Source organism: Mesocricetus auratus, unplaced genomic scaffold (assembly GCF_017639785.1).
Source record: "Mesocricetus auratus isolate SY011 unplaced genomic scaffold, BCM_Maur_2.0 Super-Scaffold_100013, whole genome shotgun sequence".
In the NCBI taxonomy this organism is placed as follows: domain Eukaryota; kingdom Metazoa; phylum Chordata; class Mammalia; order Rodentia; family Cricetidae; genus Mesocricetus; species Mesocricetus auratus.
The window spans coordinates 38879463-38901038 of NW_024429196.1; the positions used below are offsets into that span (position 1 = coordinate 38879463).

Consider the following 21576-nt stretch of genomic DNA (forward strand, 5'->3'; position numbering starts at 1 on the left):
GAGCGCTTCTGACTCTCCTCCAATTAGAGAAAAGAGACTCAAAGGAAATAGACGCACCACGCATGGGCGTGGCTGTTTTCTGACTTCCCGGGTAAAGATGGCTGAGCGTGGCTATAGCTTTTCGCTGACTACATTCAGGTACCCGGGGGACCCCAGTTTCCACGCATCACAGGTTCCAGGAGCGCCCCAGACCTGGGCCCCGTGTCCTGGATCTGGCTGGTGTTTCCGCAGGGGGCGCGTGGGGATGGAGCCGCACTCGCAGCTTTGCAGAGTCATGTGCGATGCCGGGCCTGGGCCCTGACGGGGGGCCCGCCGCCTTTGGGGCTGAGGATCCGGAGGCTCCGAGCCAGGCGCTGACTTTCCCTCTCTAGATTAGAAAACGGGTGCTTTGGGATATCTTGTTTGCAGCTGGCCCATTGAGGACCAGTATTTCCTTCCTGGCCCAGATAGGTCTGAACCGGAGCTTTGGAAACTGATTCCTGGTCAGTCGTGTGAGACGCCCTTTTTCTTTTGGGAAATCCTTCTTTACGGTTCAGTCCCAGTCTTAGTCTCTAGTTAGAGTCTTAGTCTCCTGTTTAGCAACAGTGTACTTTGAAGCTCACTCTGCTTTCGGTTTCTACTTTGCTCCTATAGAAGTCTTAAGAACTACAAAATGAAGGCTTATTTCCTATCAGGTTTTCGTGGAACTACAAAATGAAGGCTTATTTCCTATCAGGTTTTCGTGGAACTACAAAATGAAGGCTTATTTCCTATCAGGTTTTCGTGGCACACTCAGACTGATAAGCTAAAATCGATGTTTTGCTTGATTCATCACGAAAAGATTGCTTTAAACAGATTTTTAGACCTTTCTGTTAGGAAATAGAGAATTAAATATGTGTACTTTGTTTTCTCATCGCCCCCTGTTTAAGAAATTTCATTATGGAAGAATTTAGATAAACGACTGTGGTTTGACCATTAAGGATCCAACTGAAGGCAACCAGGGTCTACTTGTTGAATTTAACTGTAACTGTGGTTTTCCACTGCAACCTATATGTGATGAATTACGGATGAGCTAACCACAGCGAGTTTGTCCATGAGTAGCTAAGTCGATATTCAAACTTTGTTCGTTTTGAAAACAAAATGAATGTACTTTTCGTTACAATATATTGTCTTCCTTTTGAAAATTGCCTTTTTGTAGTTTCAAATAAGAAGTGAGGGTGTGGAATTTTGTATTTGTTTTGGAAACTTTGAATGAATTCCACTCAATTCCTTAGTAAATGATTTAATTACTATGGCAGAGACTAACTGGGCATGGTAGTCAATTATATTTATAAACAAAACAGATAATAATGAGGTTTTTAAGTGTGGTCTCATTGGAGCTGAAATGAAGGAATATAGATCATAAGGGACTGGAATTTTTTTAAAATTTCTTTTTGAAACAGCCATTTGTAGCCCAGGCTAGCTTAAAATGGCCAGTAACTAAGGATGAACTTGAACTGGTCTTCCTGCCTCTGCTTCCCTGGTGATAGGATTCTAGTAGTGCACTACCATACCTGGTTTATGCTGTGTCATGCATTCTAGGCAAGTGTCCTACCATGGGAGCCACATCCTCACCCCCTGAATCTTTTATAACAGACATCTGAATGTTTTCACAACAGATTTCTTTACTATAACAAACCTTTTTTTTAACATGATAAGGTTTAGCTATTTTGGGAGAAAAGGTTTTTAGCCTTAAAATTGTTAGTGGTGCAAGCTGACAGAGATAGGAAATAAAGCAAGTTTTCTTCCTGCTTGCATTTGACTGAAAATGATAAATGAGCAAAAGAAACTGACGCCCACTGGTGCCAATTCTTCACGGTGTTTTTCTGTTACTGGAAATGGTATTGGAAGAGATAGGAGTATAACTTCAGACCGAGCTCTCAGGAAAGGCCTATGCTTGGTGAGTGAGTTCTGAAACTAGAAAATGAGAAAGTGCTGGCTGCCTGAAGATTTAAGAATAAAGAAAATTGTTGGCAGGATATACCAACAATTGAAGGAGCCAAACATACAAGGTAGACAAGAGAACAAGAGTACACCTGCTAGAGCAAGTAATTTTTGTTTTAGATGAACCAAGAAGTTATTGTGGGATTTATGTCAGAGTGGCAAGGTATAAAGGTTGCTGCTTCAGAACCGAAGATGAGAAGAGAAATAGTTCCCAGCCTGTTAGAATTACCCCAGGGAGACGCTGGTGTTTTTGTGTGGGGTACCAGGATTATTGACTGCAGGTACACTTGCCTAAAGTCAAGGCAGGCGAGTGGTGACAGAGGCAGTGGTAGTAGTGCTTTGCTAACCAGAGCTGGGGGAAAACAACAACAAAGCAAAGGAAAGAGAATTACTGTCCCCCCTGAGCCTATCCAAATCTCGTAAGTGTAGTTTCCAAACACTTGGCAGATCTCAAAGGCCAGCATGTTTGGTTAGTGAGATTTGACCTATATGTCGTCCTTCTATTGGAAGTGTGCCTGTAGTAAATATTTCGAAGTGTGTAAACATAGCAAATGTCTTTGTTTCTTTTTAAGCCCATCTGGTAAACTTGTCCAGATTGAATATGCTTTGGCTGCTGTAGCTGGAGGGGCCCCTTCAGTAGGAATTAAAGGTAATTAAATGTTTCATTCACCTTGGATGCTTCTTAGTAGTTACCTGAAATAAATTCTTAACAGTCTTGTTAGATTAGAGAATTTTGAAGTTTGAAAAAAAATAGCATTCAGCACAGTTTAAATTTCATGGCAAATATAGTATTTTAATCTATTGGGATAATCCATAAGTAGTATTTTCCTCAGGAAACCATTATTATTTTTTGAATGTCTTCTTTTTCTCTGGAAGTTTTATCTTATTTATAAAGGACTAGTTATAAAGCATCTAAAGATTAAATTATTGTATGTTCTGGTATCCTTATAGAAAAATTTCTAATTGTTTTTATTAGAATAGTTAATGAAGTTTATTGTTTAAAACCAGTAAACTTGAAAGTGTTGAGAGGAACTGGGTAATACCTGCCACTATGGGGATTTTTTTGTTTGTGCAGTATAAATGACCAGTGACAGAAAAGATGATTTATTATTTCTTTGGTAATTTTTGTATAAGAATCCAAAACGGGATTGTAATCTAGAGAAAGCAACAAATTTGTTTAATGCATCTGTAAGTAGAAAGCTAATGGAGAACACATAATATTTATCTTTTTTTTTTCTCTTTTAAGCTGCAAATGGTGTAGTATTAGCAACTGAGAAAAAGCAGAAATCCATCCTGTATGATGAAAGGAGTGTACACAAAGTGGAACCGATTACCAAGCATATTGGTTTGGTGTATAGTGGAATGGGCCCAGATTACAGGTATTACATACCATTTACAGTGTTTCCTCATCATCTGATACCTTAATCCTTCTTTGTGGTTGTTTCATTTAGTCCTGGCAGCCTGATGATACCTAAGTTTAGTTTGCCTATAAAGGGTTACTTTATGGAAGTTGATCTTATGATACACAGTTGTCAAAGAGGTGATAAATTACCTGCTTACCTGTTTTTTCTCATCACTATCTCATTTCCTCTGCCCAAGGACTTGGTAGGAAGAGCTTTGGTGTTCTGATGCACCTTAAAAATGTTCAAATGTTTTAGTAAAGTATTGTTAAGGTGATTCAGGCAGCAAGAGAAAGCATGAATCATATAAGAGTTAACCTCATTCTATTTATTTCTGCTCTTGTCAAAGGCACAAATGTCTTTAAGGCCACTGAGTGGCTATCCAAGAGTCATAGGCTTATAAAATCACTCCTTTTGTATTTCACTGGGAAAGAGAGAGTATACCTGTTATACTGGGATACCAGTAAGTTGAAAGAGATTGATGGCTTTCTTTTTCTCGTACACAACTAAAAACAAAATTACTTAATTTTATGAAACAAGATAGAGTTTACTTGGAATTATAAGTCAATAAGGTTACCAGAATATGATTAGCTTTCCTGTTGTGGAAAATTCTATGCCACTGGGTAGAGTGGACACTGCAGTGAACTGTTGCTGATAAACAGACTTAGGGACAGAAATATGAATGGGTGTATTCATATGCATCTATGTTTGGGGTGGCTGAGTGAAGTATAAATAGACTGCCCTCAAGACAAGGGAGGCAATTTGGTTGAAGTCACAGTAGGAGAAATGAGGCTCTCATTTTGTAAATTAAATGTTACCTTTATATAGTGTGTAGATGTTTTGCCTGCATATATATATATATCTGAACTGTGTGCATCCACTGCCCCCAGCGGCCAGAAGAGGGCGTTGGATATCCTGAAAATGGGAGTTGAGATGGTTGTGAGCCACCATGTGGATGCTGGGTGTTGAACCTGTGTCCTCAGAAAGGGCAGCCAGTGCTCTTAGCCACTAAGCCATCTCTCCAACTCCCTAAATCTGTTACTATCTATACTCTAGTCCTGCTTCTCTTTCTGTTTGTCTCCTATTGTAATTCTGTTTCTTTTCTAAGCCCACTGGAATCAGGTGTCAAGAGACTACTTCTGAGCTGATGGCTGTTGGAGAGAGCCACATGCTAAGCTTGTGTTGTGGGTGCTTTTAGAAGAAAGTTATGGGGTAGTTAGTAGTATTATACTTTAATTATTATTATTTTTTTATTTCCTTAGAGTGCTTGTGCACAGAGCTCGGAAACTTGCCCAGCAATACTACCTTGTCTACCAAGAACCCATTCCCACAGCCCAGCTGGTGCAGAGAGTAGCCTCTGTGATGCAGGAGTATACCCAATCAGGGTAAGTTGTTTTTATTACTTGAAGACGTGTATCCTGAATTTGAAGAAGAAAAAACACTGTAAAAGAAAACAGATACATAGGCATCGTCTTCTTTCTGTATTTACTAACAAATGAAGAGAATCACTATGATAATGACTATTTCTGATTTTGACCGAAATAATTTAAGGTAAAAATGTAACTGGGTATGATGATGCACACCTGTGAACTGAGTACTTGGGACACTCAGGGAGGTAGACCACAAATTCAAGGCAAGTCTGGGTTACATAGATACTGTTTCAAAAGGAAAAAGAGAATATGTTCTTATCCCACAGCAGAGCAAAGCATATTGATTTCAAAGGGGCCCCTGGCCAGTGATTCTTTATAGGAAATCTTTAGTGCTTCTGTACTTAGCTTTTTAACCTAAAGTGATTGTGAGCATATGAAAACAGCAATAACGTCTTAATGCTAGTACTATTTTTTAAAAGAATTGTTTTGTAGTTTATTTTAAAAGAATTGTTTTGTAGTTTATGTATATGGGTGTTTCGTCTTCTTGTATGTCTGCACACCAGAAGAGGGCATCTGATTCCATGACAATTGTATGAGACTACAGTTATTAGATATTTGTGACCCACCCTGTAGTTGAACTCAGGACCTCAGAAATAGCAGCCAATGCCTTTAACCACTGAGTCATGTCTCCAGCTCCCCAGTAGTCTTAAGTTATACTGTGAATGAGATAGTGTAAAAGTAATTGCTGATACATAAGCCTAGTGGGAAAGAGCTATTTATTAAATTTGTTAGGACGTGTTTCTCCATGCTTAGATAGTAACACTTTATAGGCGTGTCTTATTCCACTTTGTGTTACTCTAGCCAAGTATCTCAAATAGTTTTTACTTAGTTCAGAGCTCTTTGGGTCCAAGATTGTGGTTCAGTTGTACAGACTATTTGGTAAGGTTTTTCTGACAGCTAGCGTTGCATGGCTAGAGGTCACGAAGTAAGAGAAACTAAGAAAGTGGTGGTGATCTATCCCATAGAAACTAATCCACTTCTGCAACATGTAACCCACTCTGAGAAACAAACATTGTTAACCTTCCCTAGGATGGCACCATGTCTCACCTTTTGTAATTATGTTATACTTAGAAGTACTTTCTTAGGAACTTTTGGGAACCAAACCATAGCAAGGTGCTATGTCGTTTAACTTAGGCTCACTGCTGTTCCTAAGTAATAAAAAGAATTCATTTTAAGTGGGTTCATTTAGAAGTTAAAGTTAGGAAATGTAACTTAGTTTACTTGGTACTTTGCTTTATTTGTGCGTATATGTAAATTCTTTATTCCAAGTCGTCCTCATTTTCTTTCTACAGTGGTGTTCGTCCATTTGGTGTTTCTTTACTTATTTGTGGATGGAATGAGGGACGGCCATATTTATTTCAGTCAGATCCATCTGTAAGTATCCTTACATATATTTGAGCATTTATTAGAATTGCCTTTTATATATCTAATAAAAGTTAAAACCATAAAACTTTATAATTTAGCAGAATTTTCTTTTTTTTCCACTTGTTTTTAATGATTTATTTTTACCTTTAATTATGTATTTACCTGTGTGTCTGTGTGGGTATGTGCATGTAACTGCAGGTGCCCATGGAGGTCAGAGGAGTCAGATCCCACTGAAGCTTGAGTTACAGGTAGTTGAGAGGCACCTGACTTGGTGCTAGGACTAGAATTTGGGTCCTCTCTTAAGCCTAAGCTATTGCTCAAGCCCCTTCACTTCGTTTAGAAAGTTTAAAGTAGAATGCATTTGTTTGCACATTCAGCATTTTTTGTAGCACTTTCTTTGATGAGGAAGCTATGTGCCGCATTAGTTTTCCCCCTTTTTGGTCATATTTGTTAGCGTGTACTAGCGTGTTGTAGTTACCAAATTTCATTAGATCTCTATTTTGGCAAACACATCAGTTTTTGTAACAGGAGGCCAGTGGTACAATCTTTACCATCAGTTTGATGCTTGGGTTGTTTTGAACATGACTCTTGGAACAAAAGCATTGATTTATCTTGAATTCAATGATTTACAGAATGATTGTGAATTTTTGTTTATAAATTATTAGATAATAGCAAGTTCTCCCAATGCAAGCCTTACACTCTTACCTTACAAACTGGAAAGGCGAAATAAAAGTCATGGGAATGTGAGATCGTCTGTGAGCTTATGAAGGTCAATGGCCTGGCATGCGGGCTTGCCTTCCCATCCAGTAGAGGAAGGCAGTGTCTGGAACTGTGTTTATCTCTTGCTCTCTCTCCTTTCCCTTACGGACTCTAAAAGGTATTGTCTGACCCACACTATGAGCTTTCCTCTATGTGCATATCTTTGTTTTTCCCAGGTGAGACTATTATATCAAGGGCTTCTTAAACATTCCACTTGCTACTTTTTTTTGCCCAGTAAAGTTATTTGTAACCATGGTAAATATAAAATACATATACAAGTCAAATGTTGACTGACAATAAATCACAAAGAAACCTATCTAAAACAGTTCTTTGGTGTACATATAATTTTACCTTTTATTAAAAACAGAAACAAGTTTGCATACTAATGAGATGGATGGGCTTGTTTATTTTTACAGAAAGAATACATCATTGTAGAATACTTGAATCTACAGGCCCTTGGAGTTAGTATTTTGATTTTATACTTGTCAATGCTTAAGGCTACCACTTCACATAAATACTCACTGCAGAAATGGCAGAAAATGCTTAGGGCTATTTCAAAAATTCTTGGAAATTCTAATCCCATCTAAAATTCACTTAATAGTTGTTTTTATGAAACTCAAGTCAGCAACCCAAACAACATTTAAAATTCTAACAGTGGCATCTAGACTGAGGAATGATGTTGCTTAAACATTGTCTTTTATTTCTTGTAATTAAATCATTATGCTCCTATAAAAGTAGAACACTTGTTATTGAAGCACAGTGAAAGCACACACTCCCTGACGTAATAGTAGTCTCAAGTCAGTGTTGGTTGGTGTTGTGTGGCATGATGGCAGTGCAGAATGCACTTAAGTCTTCAGAGCCAAAGCTGTGGTGAAGCCACTTATGTGGCATGTCAGAGAACTGCCCAAAACACCTTGTAGTCTGCACACATTGATTCTGAACCAGTTTTTGATTGTTAATTATTTGGAAAGCCAAGTGTTTCATGACCCCATTAAAATATATTCAAAGGTTCTGATACTTGCCATGAAAAGCCATCTGTGTTCACTAAAGGTGAGTGATCAACAGCTTTTAAGATGCAACACAGTTTTAGATGCATTCAATATATAAGCTAAAATATTACTCGGTATTTATTTTACTTTAACTCCTACTTTAGCTTTTAAAGTACATCTAACTGCTCTAACTCATATCAATGTTTGATGAGTTTTGATTTGTATGTGTGTGTATGTACGTACATAAATACCTGAGTAAACCGTTGCCACATTCAGATTAACAATTCTGAGTTCCTTCCTGACTCTTTGTCATCTGTTTTATAGCCTTTGAACAAAACCTGTTCTGTGAAATTGCCATTCAACTTCAATAAACAATCATGACTTTAGAAGTTAGAAACCAATGATAGCTAAATTCAGATGTCAGAAAAATAGAGTTGTTCTGATGTTTTAAAATGTTTTCTCTCCTGATTAGGGAGCCTACTTTGCCTGGAAGGCCACAGCAATGGGGAAGAACTATGTTAATGGGAAAACTTTCCTCGAGAAAAGGTAGGCATCCTGGGATCAGATTCCTGGGCAGTCTGATCTTAACAGACTTCAGAACTCTTTAAATGATTAGTTTCATGGATCTAACACATTTTTTGTATCATTCTATATTTGTGTCTAGCTAGAAATAAAGAAAAAAGATCCTAATATCTTGATTTCCTAGTCTTCAGTGTATTTAGTGGTAATATTACTCATTTCTTAAAGATATTGCTCAACCTTGTTTCATTTTTAAAATATTTATTTACTTGGGGGTTTGGTGTGGCTGAGACAGGATTTCTCTAGGTAGCCTTGGCTCTTTTTTTTTTTTTTTTTTTTTTTTTTTTTGAGACAGGGTTTCTCTGTATTGTTTTGGAGGCTGTCCTGGAACTCACTCTGCAGACCAGGCTGGCCTCGAACTCACAGAGATCCGCTTGCCTCTGCCTCCCGAGTGCTAGGATTAAAGGCATGCGCCACCACCGCCCGGCTGCCCTGGCTCTTCTTAACTTGCCCTCTAGGCCATGTTTCTACCTCACTGGAATCTGCCTCTGCTTCCTGAGTGGTGTGCTGCAAGCATGTCCAGCTATTGGTTGTTTCTTAAGTGTTTACATTTTAGTTCATTTCCCCCATCATATTGTTTTTAAACCCATTATATTTAGAGTAGAAAGATACTCTAATTTTCGAGTTAATAATGACTCGAAAATTAAAAATTGAGTTGGCTGCATGTGGAGGCCCAAGCCTGTAAAATCTAGCAAGTTAAATCTAGTCTGGACTACAGAGTGGGCTGTGGTCCAAGCTGTGCTACGAAGAAAACAGTGTAAGAGGAGTAGTTGGTATTGAGCAGACCACGTGATGTATGTTTAAGAATGGAGTGCTGTATAAAATCTGCTGGAAGTGCTGGGCACACAGCTGTTTCACTTACAGCTATATTCTGAACTCAGTGTGGTCCTTGTCCTCCATTGTCTCTGATATTTTGGACAGAAAGTTTTATAGATGAGGTCTAATAAATGATCTTCCTTTGCACATTTTTCACGTTATATTCATGTTAGGTTATTAAAGATTTTAGACTTTTAATCAAATTTAATCAAGCTCAATCTTGATTAAACTTTAACTTTAAATTTTACTTATTAATGAGTCTTCAGCATACTGTGTTATTACTAATGATAAAGAATTTTAGCAATAGTCTGACTTTTATTGTAGTATTGTTGAAACACAATTTTTTTTTTTGTTTTACGAGACAGGGTTTCTCTGTATTGTTTTGGAGGCTGTCGGTCCAGCCTGACCTCGAACTCACAGAGATCCGCCTGCCTCTGCCTCCTGAGTGCTGGGATTAAAGGCATGCGCCACCACCACATGGCTACAAATTTTTTTAATAATGAAATTTTTTTTCATGGTAGGTATTAGTAGTTAAATGGAAGTGTCACTTTATTATTTGGGGATAGTTCTCTAATTGAGATGATTAAGGAGTGTTCTTACAACTAAGTAATTTTAAGACGATTTAATTTTTAAAAGATTTCATGTTTTTGCTATCTTTTTTATTTAAAACAGCCATGAAGAACCTAAACTGTGCTGTAACATCTTTTTTTTTTTCAATATTTTTCTTTAGGTACAATGAAGACCTAGAGCTGGAAGATGCCATTCATACAGCCATCTTAACTTTAAAGGTTAGCTCAGTATCCAGTGATGGTTTTAAAATGATCGGTTTTCTAATGAACTGCTTGTGAAATTGACCATTTTCCTTCCATCCTCAATTAGGAAAGCTTTGAAGGGCAAATGACAGAAGATAACATAGAAGTTGGGATCTGCAACGAAGCTGGCTTTAGGAGACTCACCCCAACTGAAGTGAAGGATTACTTGGCTGCCATAGCATAATAAAGATGTGCCTGAACAATCCAGATCTCACACAATCTATCTACGTACACATGTTTAAAGTATGTTTTGTTTGTGCAGTCTTATTTCTACATGGTTTAATGGATTCACATTTTTGAAATAATAATCATAATAAACTATTAAAACCAATTTCTCGTTTTTAAGAGTAAGGTTTGAGCATACCTCTTTCTCACTTTATTGTAGTTGATTTTGGAAATAACATTGCAAAGTAGAATTATTTTAAAAAACACTCTTATTTTTTCATGTATTTTCGTTATCAGAATTCACTGCCCCTTTTACTATCAAATATGCCTGTGCTTCCGTAAAAGACATTTCTGGTTTTTAATATACATCATGGCTTTTAGAACTGAGAGAATCTGTGTGCTTTGAATTCATGAGACAGGCTACGGATTATGTTATGCACCTTTTAGGTGTGGATCAGTGAGGTCCTGGCATATTCTGCAGTTGTGGAGTGTTAAGCAACATTGGTCTCCTTGGAGATATGTGAGTAATTGGTCCTGTTTGTTTCTCCATCTCATGTAGGTAAACACATTTAAAAGGATTCCCTAGATTATGTAAGATCATTTCTTAAGGGTAAATATAAATGTTCGTAATAAAATACTAAGGTCAGAATTGTACCTCTCTCATTAGTGTGAGAACTGTCACTGTAAGTAGGTCCTTAACAGCAAGCAAGTAGTTAGGCATTTAAACCCATTTTCTTTTTTTTTTTTTTTTTTTTTTTTTTTGGTTTTTCGAGACAGGGTTTCTCTATGGCTTTGGAGGCTGTCCTGGAACTCTCTCTGTAGACCAGGCTGGCCTCGAACTCACAGAGATCCACCTGCCTCTGCCTCCCGAGTGCTGGGATTAAAGGCGTGCGCCACCACGCCCGGCTTAAACCCATTTTCTTTGTGGAAGTCTGGTTCATAATTTTACTCGGGTTTCTCCCCTTAAACATCTTAGGATAAAAGGCACTCTTACAAAGTGGACTGTTTATGATTGTTACCAGAATGCACAGGGAGCCAGTTCAATGACTTAAATGTAATTGGAGAGATTTTGACCAACATTAGATAAAGTTTAGAAACAAGTAGTGAAATCTTAGAATATTTTTGGACAGGGTGTGCTGTTTTGCTCTCTGTTACTATACAACCATATCTTGTTAATGGGAGGCAGTAGCATTTAAGAGCTGGGAAGGTGGCACCTTGACCTTCTGGAATTCTTCATGTGTTTATTGCACATGTGTGGTGTGATATGACTCCATTTGTTTGTGTGGGTACCAGTGATATGGAGACGAGATTGATGTTGGGTGCCTTCCTCAGTTATTCTGTACCTTATGCATTGAAATCCAGAGCTTGCCTGATAACAAACTAGTCTAGCTAGTTTGCTCTGGAAATCCCGTCTCCGCCCTGTTTGAATGCTGGGCTTAATAGACTGCTGTGCTTGCCCCACATTCCTGTGGGGTTAGACCTCTGGTGTCCAACATTAAAGATCACACACACACACACACACACACACACACACACACACACACACACACACACACAAAACAGAGGAAGCTGGTGATTGTGTCTTATACCTGTAATCCCAACATTCTGGTGGCAGAGACAGGTGGATCTGAGTTTGATGTTAGCCTGGTCTACAGAGTTCCAGGACAGCCAGAGCTACACAGAAGAAATCCTATCTTAAAGTAACAGCAAAACAAACAGAAGAGTGCCAACATTTATAAATCAAAGGAAAAGGAAAACAAAGAGGTGGTCCTGTGCAACAGGGAGGTAATTGAAGCAGGTAAGATTCAGGTTCAGTTGTCTTGCTTTCTGCGTTGGTTAAATGCAAAGCTGCCTAAAACTCCATTCTCTGTTTACAAAACTGAACCAAAGAATTCTTTTCACTGGCTTTGAAACTAAGCTGTTTCCTTTTTGTCCAGTTATTTCAGAAACCCATTCTTTGATGTAGGGAGCTATTGTTTTTCTAAACATTCTTAAACTCTCAAATCATTTTAGGCTTGTGGATTTTAGTTTCTTTTAATCTTGTGTATCATAATGTTCCCAGTGTTCATAGCTTCTCCCAACATTTGGTTCAATTGGTATCTGAAAGATTTTTGTCTCTAATCCCTTACAATAAGTTTTGCTTTGCAAAGTTACTAAAAGAGAACCATGGATGTTATTGAGATTTACATATGTGGGGATAATGAGTTGGAAGGGAAGAATGAGAACTCTGCCTTATAATGGAGCACCGAGCACTTCAATGAATATTTGTATTTCCAGTAATTATAAACAGAAATTGCTGAGTCTTGGTGCTTAACCTCACCCACTTTCCTGCCAGTGTTAACAAGCTTTTCAACTCTCCAACCCTAACCTCTGCCCCACTATAAGGAAGAGAATTTTCATTCAACGGCAACCAGTCCAGTGGCCCATTACAGTTCTTGTCTGTGACAAAATACTCCTCTCTGTAGCCTTTGGAATTTTCAGTGTTCTGGAATTTTTATTTGCCTTTTAGTGAGGTTTTTTTTTTTTTGTTTGTGTGTGTGTGTGTGGAGTGCTTTAAATACGGGTGACTTTGTGTGTCATCCTCCTGTAGGGCCGTGCTAATCTCCGGATCACTGGTTGCTTACGTGCTGTGAAAGGAAGCACTTTTGCTTTTTCTTAATGTTCATTGCACTGAACACCCAAGTAGTTCTTTACTATAAAAATTTTCTAAAATGGACATAAAATTTCCGTCAATTGGATATCTGACTCTTGCTTTGTGCTGTTTTTTAATCTTACTATACTTGCTAGTCAATTGATGTTTAAAATTTGAGACACTGCCTTTATTTTTGAAGAGCTGTTTCCTATTCTATGCCTTTTTAAATGAAGAAACTTTTTTTTTTTTAAGTCTAAGTACCATTTTATTTTTCCAAGGTGTTTTTGTCTTCTGTCTTTATGAAGCCATCTCTACATGGGCTTCCGTGGTGGTCGTGGTACAGCACCAGCAGGTCTAAATCGTGGTGGGCGTGTTCGGTCCTTTGGGCTTCACAAGATCGATTCCTGACTGCCTTGCTATGAATAGCACAGCTCACACAGATGGCCAAAAAAGAACGGTCGTGCCAAAAAAAAAAAAAAAAAGGTCGCGGCCATATGCAGCCAATTGGATGCATAGACTGTGCCCTGTGTGTGCTCAGGCCTCACGTGCTTTCCAAATTCTGTCAAGCTGCTTTACTGTGTGAAATTTATTTGTGGGTCAAAGTAACTGATTATTTGAAGGTTCCAGTTATAAGACACTTCTTAAAGCAACTTCATTGTGCCATCTCTTTCCTTCGAATGTCTGGAAGTGTGTGAATGAGTCTGGTATCTACCTACTTTCTTGTACACTGTGAAAGACAGATTTCTTTGGAGTTTTATTTATTTATTTACAGTTTCGAGGGGGAAAGGTGGAGGGGGTTGGGTAATGGAAGATGGGAGCCCTGGAGGAGCAAGTAGGCTAGTAACACCGTTTTAATCAGAAAAACTTCACACTCAATAATGGCGCCTATCTTTTGTTGGACTTTAATCTGGCACCCTTGTTTACCTTCATCACCATAAACTTATTTCTGGGGAAGGATTAGGAATTGACACCAGATGGGAGAGAGGACTCTGGTGTGTTCTCAACAATCTGTTTCTAATTCTGTCTCCCATCCAGACACCTGAGGTTCCAAAGCCCTTCTGGAGTTTGCTTGATAAACCCTAATGGTGTTGTAGGCTGTGCGGGAGGCTTGTAAACCCAGGGGCTGCTGGTTTAAATAACTTGTCTGTGGCTCCGCTCTAAAATTCATCTACCCGCCCGTCAGTCTAGCACTAAATAAATCAGTGTGCTAAGTACTTGGAATAGCGCTGGCTATCAGTAACCATGGAAAGAGACATTGCTCCCGTTTTAAGATGATTTGGGAAGTGTGATTTACAGTTACTTGGGACAAGGAGCAGTATACAAGAAAAAGATGACAGCCTACGGCTAATATTTAAAATTAGTTTTGCTTTCTAAATTTCTTTTCTGGGTAACTTTGGACACTCCACTCGGCTCCTCAGAAGCTACGCAGTTCTCTGCCTTGTTCCGCCGGACAGCACCTTTAAAGTCTCCTTTGTAAAGGCCAGGATGGTGCAAGTAAAAGTGCTTCCGAGCGCCATTTGGAGCCTCTGATGGCTTTCCGGGTTTTGTTTTGTTAAACATAAGCAAATCTGGGACCCAAATGAGTTTTGCCATTCAGGACTCGGTGAGAGTGAGACCCAGCCCTAGACCCGCCTCCGCTGGCTGGCAGTTCAGCTTTCAGTAACACTGGTGGCAGAAGCCTGCTGCCCTCAACAAATATGGCCGCTGCGCTGCCGCCTGGGACTCTCGAGCTCTAGCTCACCGGGCCGGAACCACGTAATGCCGGAGGCGGGACTCAGGCGGAGTGTGTCTCAGCAGAGCAAGGTGAGAGCTGGTTGCTGAGCTGTCCCTGCATACTGCCTCTGTGTGCCCTCGCCATGTGCGCGTGGGGTCTGTGGCGCTGCTGGTGAGGATCCGGGGATTGAGTGGGGAAGAGAGGGAGGTGGGAAGAGAGGGAGGGGCTGGAACGGGTGTCCCCTTAAAAAGGGTCAGTTCTGCGTCCTCCCTATTCTGGCCTCTAAGCACTGGGCCAGCAGGAGCCTGTTTGATCCGGACCTGTTGGGCCAGGCTCAGCTGTGCAGGTGGACGTACCCGGATGGGAACCATACCCACCCAGAAGCACCTCACCCCTGGCTCTCCCATCTCGCTGTAGTCCAACAGCCTGCCTGGCCATGCTCTTTTGAGTCCCTCTTCCAGCTCTTCCTTCAGAAGGGGAACCGGAGGCAAGTTGATTGCCCTCTTTGTTCTTTTAAAAACATGCAAGTTGACATCACATGTAGGAATCACGCAGTCTTGATTCCTTGGCGTTTGTACTCTGTGGAAATCAAGATGCAACTCCTTAAAAGACATTTATCCGGGAATGATGGGGCACACTTTTAATCCCAGTACTTGAGAAGCAGAGGCAGGCAGATCTCTGAGTTCAAGGCCAGCCTGGTCTCCAAAGGGAGTTCCAGGACTGTATATAGAGAGAAACACTCTCAGGAAAACAAAACAAAGGAAACAAAGATCTTCAGCTGAGGGAGTAAAAGATGAGAGACCCTAGTATTGCCAATTTAGGACAGACTCTTGCTTTGGACAATTTTTGAGTAAAAGATGAGAGACCCTAGTATTGCCAATTTAGGACAGACTCTTGCTTTGGACAATTTGTGTCTTTTTATGTTAAAAAGATTGTTTTTACATTTAAAAATCAGTCATTTGAGAATTTCATATCATGTGTTTTGTTCATATTTGCCTTAGCTCCCCCAACTGGTCCCAGCTCTCCCCCACTTCCCCTCCCCATCTACCACCACCTGTCCTTCACGTAGCCTTGGATGTGTGATCTTCCACTGGAGAGTGGGTGTCATACTAGGGATTATACTCTCAGAGAAAACTCTCCTTCCAGGAGCTAAAAATTGCCAGTCATTGCCTGGGTAGTGGAGGGATTCTGAGCCCAACTCCCCTTTCCATGCTCGGTATTTGGTCTGACTTGTGCTTGCATGCTGTCACAACCAGTATATACTGCTGCCTGCTATGTTCAGAAGAGGTTTCCTTGTAGTCATCCAGTCCTTCTGTGTCTGAGCCTTGTGAGAGCGTTACATATCCCTTCAGGGCTAAGAGTCATGCAGTCTAGCTTGACCAGTTGTGAGTCACTGTGTTAATTCCACCTATTGTAAATAGAAGCTTCTCAGATTAGGGTTGAGAGATATTCATTGGGTGTAATGATAAGTCATTAAAATTACATTATTATTATTATTATTATTATTTGGGTTTTCTTGAGACAGGGTTTCTCTGGGTAACCCTGGCCATCTTGTAGCTCACTCTGCAAACCAGGCTGGTTTTGAACTTGGAGATTTACCTACTTCTACCTCGTGAGTGTGGGATTAAAGGGGTGTACCACCACCCCTTTAGTTTTATGCTATTTAGTTAGTTTTGTGCTGTTTAGCAATATAATAGTAGTAAACTTTCCTCTAGGGCCTATGACCTGCCTAGCATAGGTTGTTAGCCTAATAATGATGCCAGGTATGGGTTTCATCCTGTGGATGGGACTTAGATCCATTCATAAAGTGGTTGGTTACTCCCATGATACTTGTGTTGCTATTGTACTGGTGGGCATGTCTTGCCAGGCCAGTCATAATGATAACTCCAGGGATTTATAGCAGAATACTATTGAAGATTGCTTATCCTCTCTGTTATCCTGCATAATGCCTTGCAGAACTATGAAAACTAGCCAGTGGGAATGAAACTTTCCAGTCTGTAGCAGCTCAATTTCTATAACTCAAATTGGTGGTGTTTTCAGCAGTAGGGTCTTATCAACAAATTCTGTATGGTGACCAAGAAAATTGGCAATACCCAGTAATGTCTATGGGGCCTCACTGGCCAGCAACTCCGAAAGAAGTAACCCATTTCTGACACTGAGCTTGTTATTAGCCTTGTGTCTAGTAGGGATGTTGATTCTCTGTTGTAAGGTAATTACATTTTAACGCGCGTGTGTGCGTGTGTGCGTGCGTGTGTGTGTGTGTGTGTGTGTGTGTGTGTGTGTGTGTGTAACTTTAGTGTAGTAGATTTCCATGTGTCTTTTTGAAAGGTCATTAGTGTTATTTTTTCCTTTTCTATATTTCCCCCTCTACCCTACACTCCACTCTCGAACCAGCTTAGCCATTCCTGTTCCTTTTTCATTTAACCCTGAACACCAGTGTATTCCATCTTTCCTCCCCTAAAAACCCCTTTCTATGGCCCTTAGTAATGTCCTGATCTCTATGTATATGTTTTCAGTTCCTTATATATTATATACACTAATCTTCTAATCTTCTGTCAGGTATATAGATGGTAATTTTTCTCCTATTTTGTAGGCTGCCTCTTTACTCAGGTAATGACATCTTTTGCCAACTAGAAACTTTCTAGTTACAGGTTTCATTTATTAATTGTTGTTCTTAATGTCTGTGCCATAAAGTCTTGTTTAGAAAGCCCTTTCCTATGCCAATGAATTCTGGTATGTTCTATTCTTTCTCCTCTATCAGAATTAGGATATCAGATCTTAAGTTGAGGTCCTTGACCTATTTGGAGTAGAGTTTTGTGTAAGGTGAGAGATAAGGATCAAGTTTTGTTCTTCTATTTTAGCTATCCAGTTTGACCAGCATCATTTGTTGAAGATGCTTTGTTTTCTACAGTGTGTATTGTTGACATCTTTATTAAAAATCAAGTATCTTTAGTAATGGGAGTTCATACATGGGCCCTCAATTTCTTTTCCATTGATCAGCTAGTTTGTTTTTATTCTAGTGCTATGCTGTTGTCATTGCTATAACTCTGAAGTATAACTTGAAATATGAGGTGATACCTTCAGCCATTTTGCTGTTGTTCAGGATTGTTTTTGCAATTTTTTTTTGTAGTTCCATATGAAATTTAAGATTGATTTGGAAATCTAATGGGAGGAATGTGTTGGATGCAAGCAGTTTGCTTTTGGCAGGATAATCATTTTCACAATATTAATCCCACCAATCCTTGAGTGATCATCCCAACTTCTGGTATTCTTCAATATCTTTTTTTCTGTGTTGAAAAGTTTTGTTTAATTTAATTTTTTTCATAATTAATATATATATATATTATTTATAGTTTTCCCCTTCCCAAATATGCCTTCCCTCCCCTCTTGCCCAACTTCATGTTCTCTCAAAACAATAAAAAACAAAGCACACAGAAAACACACAGGGTCCTTATTGTGTTGGTCAACTATTCCTGAATATGAGACTTGTCCTGGAGTTCAGATGATATACACAGTGTTACTCCATTTAAGAAAACTGATATTTCCTCTCCCAGCCCAGCCAGCCCAGCTGTAATCAATTGCAAATAGTTTCTCGGTAAGGGGTGGGACTTTGTGCCCACTTCCCTTTCCCTGTGCAGGGATTTTAATTAATTAATTAATTAATTAATTAATTAATTAATTTCTTTTCTGGCTTGATTTTATGTAGATCTTGTGCATGCTGTCTGCCTCTGTAGAGACTGAGGATTCTCACAGTCAGTCTTCAGGAGTCTCAGTACTTTTCCTCGGGCAATTTGAGTCTTGGATCCCTGCCAGCTGTGGGGTCCAGAAGGCAGGCATTCTTGATCCTTAGGTGCGTCTCAGGAGTAGGTGGAGTTGCTGGTTTGGGTCTAAAGCCCCTCCCTAGAGGTAGGTGGCCATCAGGTTGTAGGGGTGGGTGTAGTTGGAGGAATGAATCTAGTGTGTGCCTAGAGAGGGGGCCAGGTGTGCTCATTAGAAATGTATAGAGCTGGTTGAAGTGGGCAGAGTTGAGTTAGTGGGTGAATCTAGGCTGCCCAGCTAGGGCTGGGGGGAAGGGCTTTCTCAGTGGGAATGGATGGATGTGGTTAGTGGCAGGAGCTGCTGGATCCCTGCCTGAAAGAGGTATATGGGAAAAGGTGCTGGAAGATAGACAGGACACTTGCTCCTTAGGCAAGTTGCAGGAATGGGTGGAGTTGATGTGGGTCCTTGGATAGTGGGAATGGTTGTAGCTGAAGGCACAGTCTGATGTCTTTCCAGAGAAGAGACAGTAGGCAGTAGGGGGTGGTGTTGGCTGGAGTGGGTAGAGTTGAGTTTGAGGTGGGCAGAGTTGAGGTTACTGCGGGCAGTGACTTTTGGCAAGGATGGTTGTTGGGGATCCTTAGTTGAAAGAGTGTATGGGAAGCTGTTTTAAGCTTTTGGAACCTTTAAATGTTTTTTTTTCCAGTACCTAGTAGACTAGTTATTGATAGAGATACAAAGTCCATTGCAAAACTCCTGCTTTTTATCCTGATGTAGGACTTGCTGTGGATCTCATAGTCTGAAGAAATGAAGGTCTAAACAAGTGTCGGAATCCAATACCACAAAGAAGAGTTCAAATGTACAGCTTTCTTCAGCTGTCTGAGGAAGGACGGTCCCAAAATCCCGTACACTGAAGCCCAGGTTCATATTCTTCATAAACTTTGTTGCTAGGTTGAACGTTTCAATCATTCCCAGCAGTAGAAGTACATTGAATAATGCTGTCAGCATGTCTGCACACTCCATGCTCTCGGAAAGAATTGCCATAGCCAAGGAACTGATCAAGAGAGCAGAATCCCTTTCTAGATCCAGAAAGGGCGGCATAGAGGGTGGCGCAAAGCTGTGTAGCAAACTGAAGGCAGAGCTAAAATTCCTACAGAAAATAGAGGCTGGGAAAGTAGCTATTAAAGAATCCCACTTACAAAGCACAAATCTAACACACTTGAAAGCCATTGTGGAATCAGCAGAAAACCTGGAAGAAGTTGTTAGTGTTCTTCGTGTTTTTGGTTACACAGATACTTTGGGAGAAAAGCAGACTCTTGTGGTGGATGTAGTAGCAAATGGAGGTCATACTTGGGTCAAAGCTATTGGCCGTAAGGCTGAAGCACTGCATAACATCTGGCTGGGCAGGGGCCAGTATGGTGACAAAAGCATCATTGAACAGGCTGAAGATTTCCTCCAGGCCAGTTGCCAACAACCAGTGCAATATAGCAACCCTCACATTGTGTTTGCATTTTACAACAGTGTCTCTAGCCCCATGGCAGAAAAGCTGAAAGATATGGGCATATCTGTAAGAGGAGACATCGTAGCCGTCAACTCTCTGTTAAACCACACTGAAGAGTTAGAGCCAAGTGAGAGCGAGTCCGATGATGAGGGCCAAGAACTGCGGGTGACGAGAGTAGACCGAGAAAATGTCCTGGCGCGCATTGCTTTTCCAACAGAGATCAAGGTTGATGTATGCAAAAGAGTAAATCTGGACATTACTACTTTAATCACATATGTATCTGCCATGAGCTATGGAGGCTGCCACTTCATCTTCAAAGAGAAAGTACTCACAGAACAAGCAGAGCAGGAGAGGAAGGAGCAGGTTTTACCTCAGCTCGAAGCATTTATGAAGGACAAGGAGTTGTTTGCCTGTGAATCTGCTGTCAAGGATTTTCAGTCTATTCTAGACACCTTAGGAGGGCCAGGAGAGAGAGAGAGGGCCACTCTACTAATTAAACGCATCCGTGTGGTGCCAGACCAGCCTTCTGAGCGTGCCTTGAGACTAGTGGCCAGTTCAAAAATTAATAGCCGCTCATTAACGATTTTTGGGACAGGAGATACTCTGAAAGCCATCACCATGACTGCCAATAGTGGCTTTGTCAGAGCTGCCAACAACCAGGGTGTGAAATTCAGTGTGTTCATCCATCAGCCCAGAGCACTTACTGAGAGTAAAGAGGCTTTAGCTGTGCCCTTACCAAAAGACTTCACCAATGAGAGTACACACTAGTAGTATCCTTTAAGTGTTGTCATGGAAATACATTATTTATACCAAAGGCTGGCCTTCTCGTCCATGTTGGGAGAAAAAAGTTTATAGTAAAAATAATATTTAAAACTCTTATATGTTTAACTAGGAGTTTTTGTGTTTTGTCTATTTAAGATCTATAAATTAGAAAAAATCCAAGAGACCTTATTTATCTCTCCATTACATCACAAACTACATTATAGCAGGTAAGAACAGAAATATATCTGTATAAGGCTTTCAGTGATCTTGTAATGCTTTTGTTTGCTTCAGTAGGGCTGCAGCCTCCATTACAGATAATTGCATTTCATGGAATATGGCTACATGATTCTTGACTTCATTAAATATCTGGAGAAAACTCCGAGGCGTGCTTTTCATTGTATTTATCAGTTATGTCAATTGAAAGTGGGAGATAATAGTTATTTCAGATCCTAAAGTCACTGCTTGTTATTAGTAAAAAGAAATGCTAAAAAATTAAAACTAATACTGCTAAAATTTTAAAAATTCTAATAGGAAATAGAGCATATTTTTTAAATATTTAATTTTAAAAACAATGGCTTTGTGTCAGACACAGTCTAGTGGGTGTGTTTATAGAGTGAATCGAGGTGAGTTGAAGCCCATCTATTTATTGGTATACCACTTGTCTTTGCTAGGATCACTCTTGCAGCAGGTTGGAAAGGAAGGGAGTTTATTTGACTCACATAACCCGAGTCTCAGTCAATTGAGGATGCCAAGGCAGGAATTCAAGCCAGCTGGGAGCCTGGAGGCAGGAGCGAATGCAGAGGCCATGGAGAAGAGCTGCTTCGGCTTGCTCCTCACGGCCTGCTCCTCACGGCCTGCTCCTCACGGCCTGCTCCTCACGGCCTGCTCCTCACGGCCTGCTCCTCACGGCCTGCTCCTCACGGCTTGCTCAGCC

At 40.2% G+C, this 21576-nt stretch overlaps 2 protein-coding genes across 7 annotated transcripts; both read left to right on the plus strand.

The window, feature by feature from the left end:
• Positions 1 to 9: 9 nt before the first annotated feature.
• On the plus strand, positions 10 to 10443 carry Psma2 (proteasome 20S subunit alpha 2). Of its 2 annotated transcripts, XM_040755625.1 has the most exons (9): positions 10 to 138; positions 2535 to 2611; positions 3209 to 3341; positions 4625 to 4747; positions 6085 to 6166; positions 7925 to 7966; positions 8378 to 8451; positions 10031 to 10088; positions 10180 to 10443. In XM_040755625.1, exons 1-9 carry the CDS (start codon positions 98 to 100, stop codon positions 10294 to 10296), a joined length of 747 nt encoding a protein of 248 aa, XP_040611559.1. In that variant the 5' UTR covers positions 10 to 97; the 3' UTR covers positions 10297 to 10443. The 2 variants fall into 2 exon arrangements, with proteins under 2 accessions (XP_040611559.1, XP_005071854.1); XM_005071797.4 differs by lacking the exon at positions 7925 to 7966.
• A 4090-nt stretch (positions 10444 to 14533) lies between these two features.
• On the plus strand, positions 14534 to 21021 carry CUNH7orf25 (chromosome unknown C7orf25 homolog). 5 transcript variants are annotated; one of them, XM_013114618.3, is made up of 3 exons: positions 14534 to 14794; positions 18330 to 18529; positions 19157 to 21021. In XM_013114618.3, exon 3 carries the CDS (start codon positions 19386 to 19388, stop codon positions 20646 to 20648), a length of 1263 nt encoding a protein of 420 aa, XP_012970072.1. In that variant the 5' UTR covers positions 14534 to 14794; positions 18330 to 18529; positions 19157 to 19385; the 3' UTR covers positions 20649 to 21021. The 5 variants fall into 5 exon arrangements, with proteins under 5 accessions (XP_012970072.1, XP_021083865.1, XP_021083864.1 ...); XM_021228206.2 differs by having other exon boundaries at positions 18330 to 18473; XM_021228205.2 differs by having other exon boundaries at positions 14534 to 14712.
• Positions 21022 to 21576: the final 555 nt, after the last annotated feature.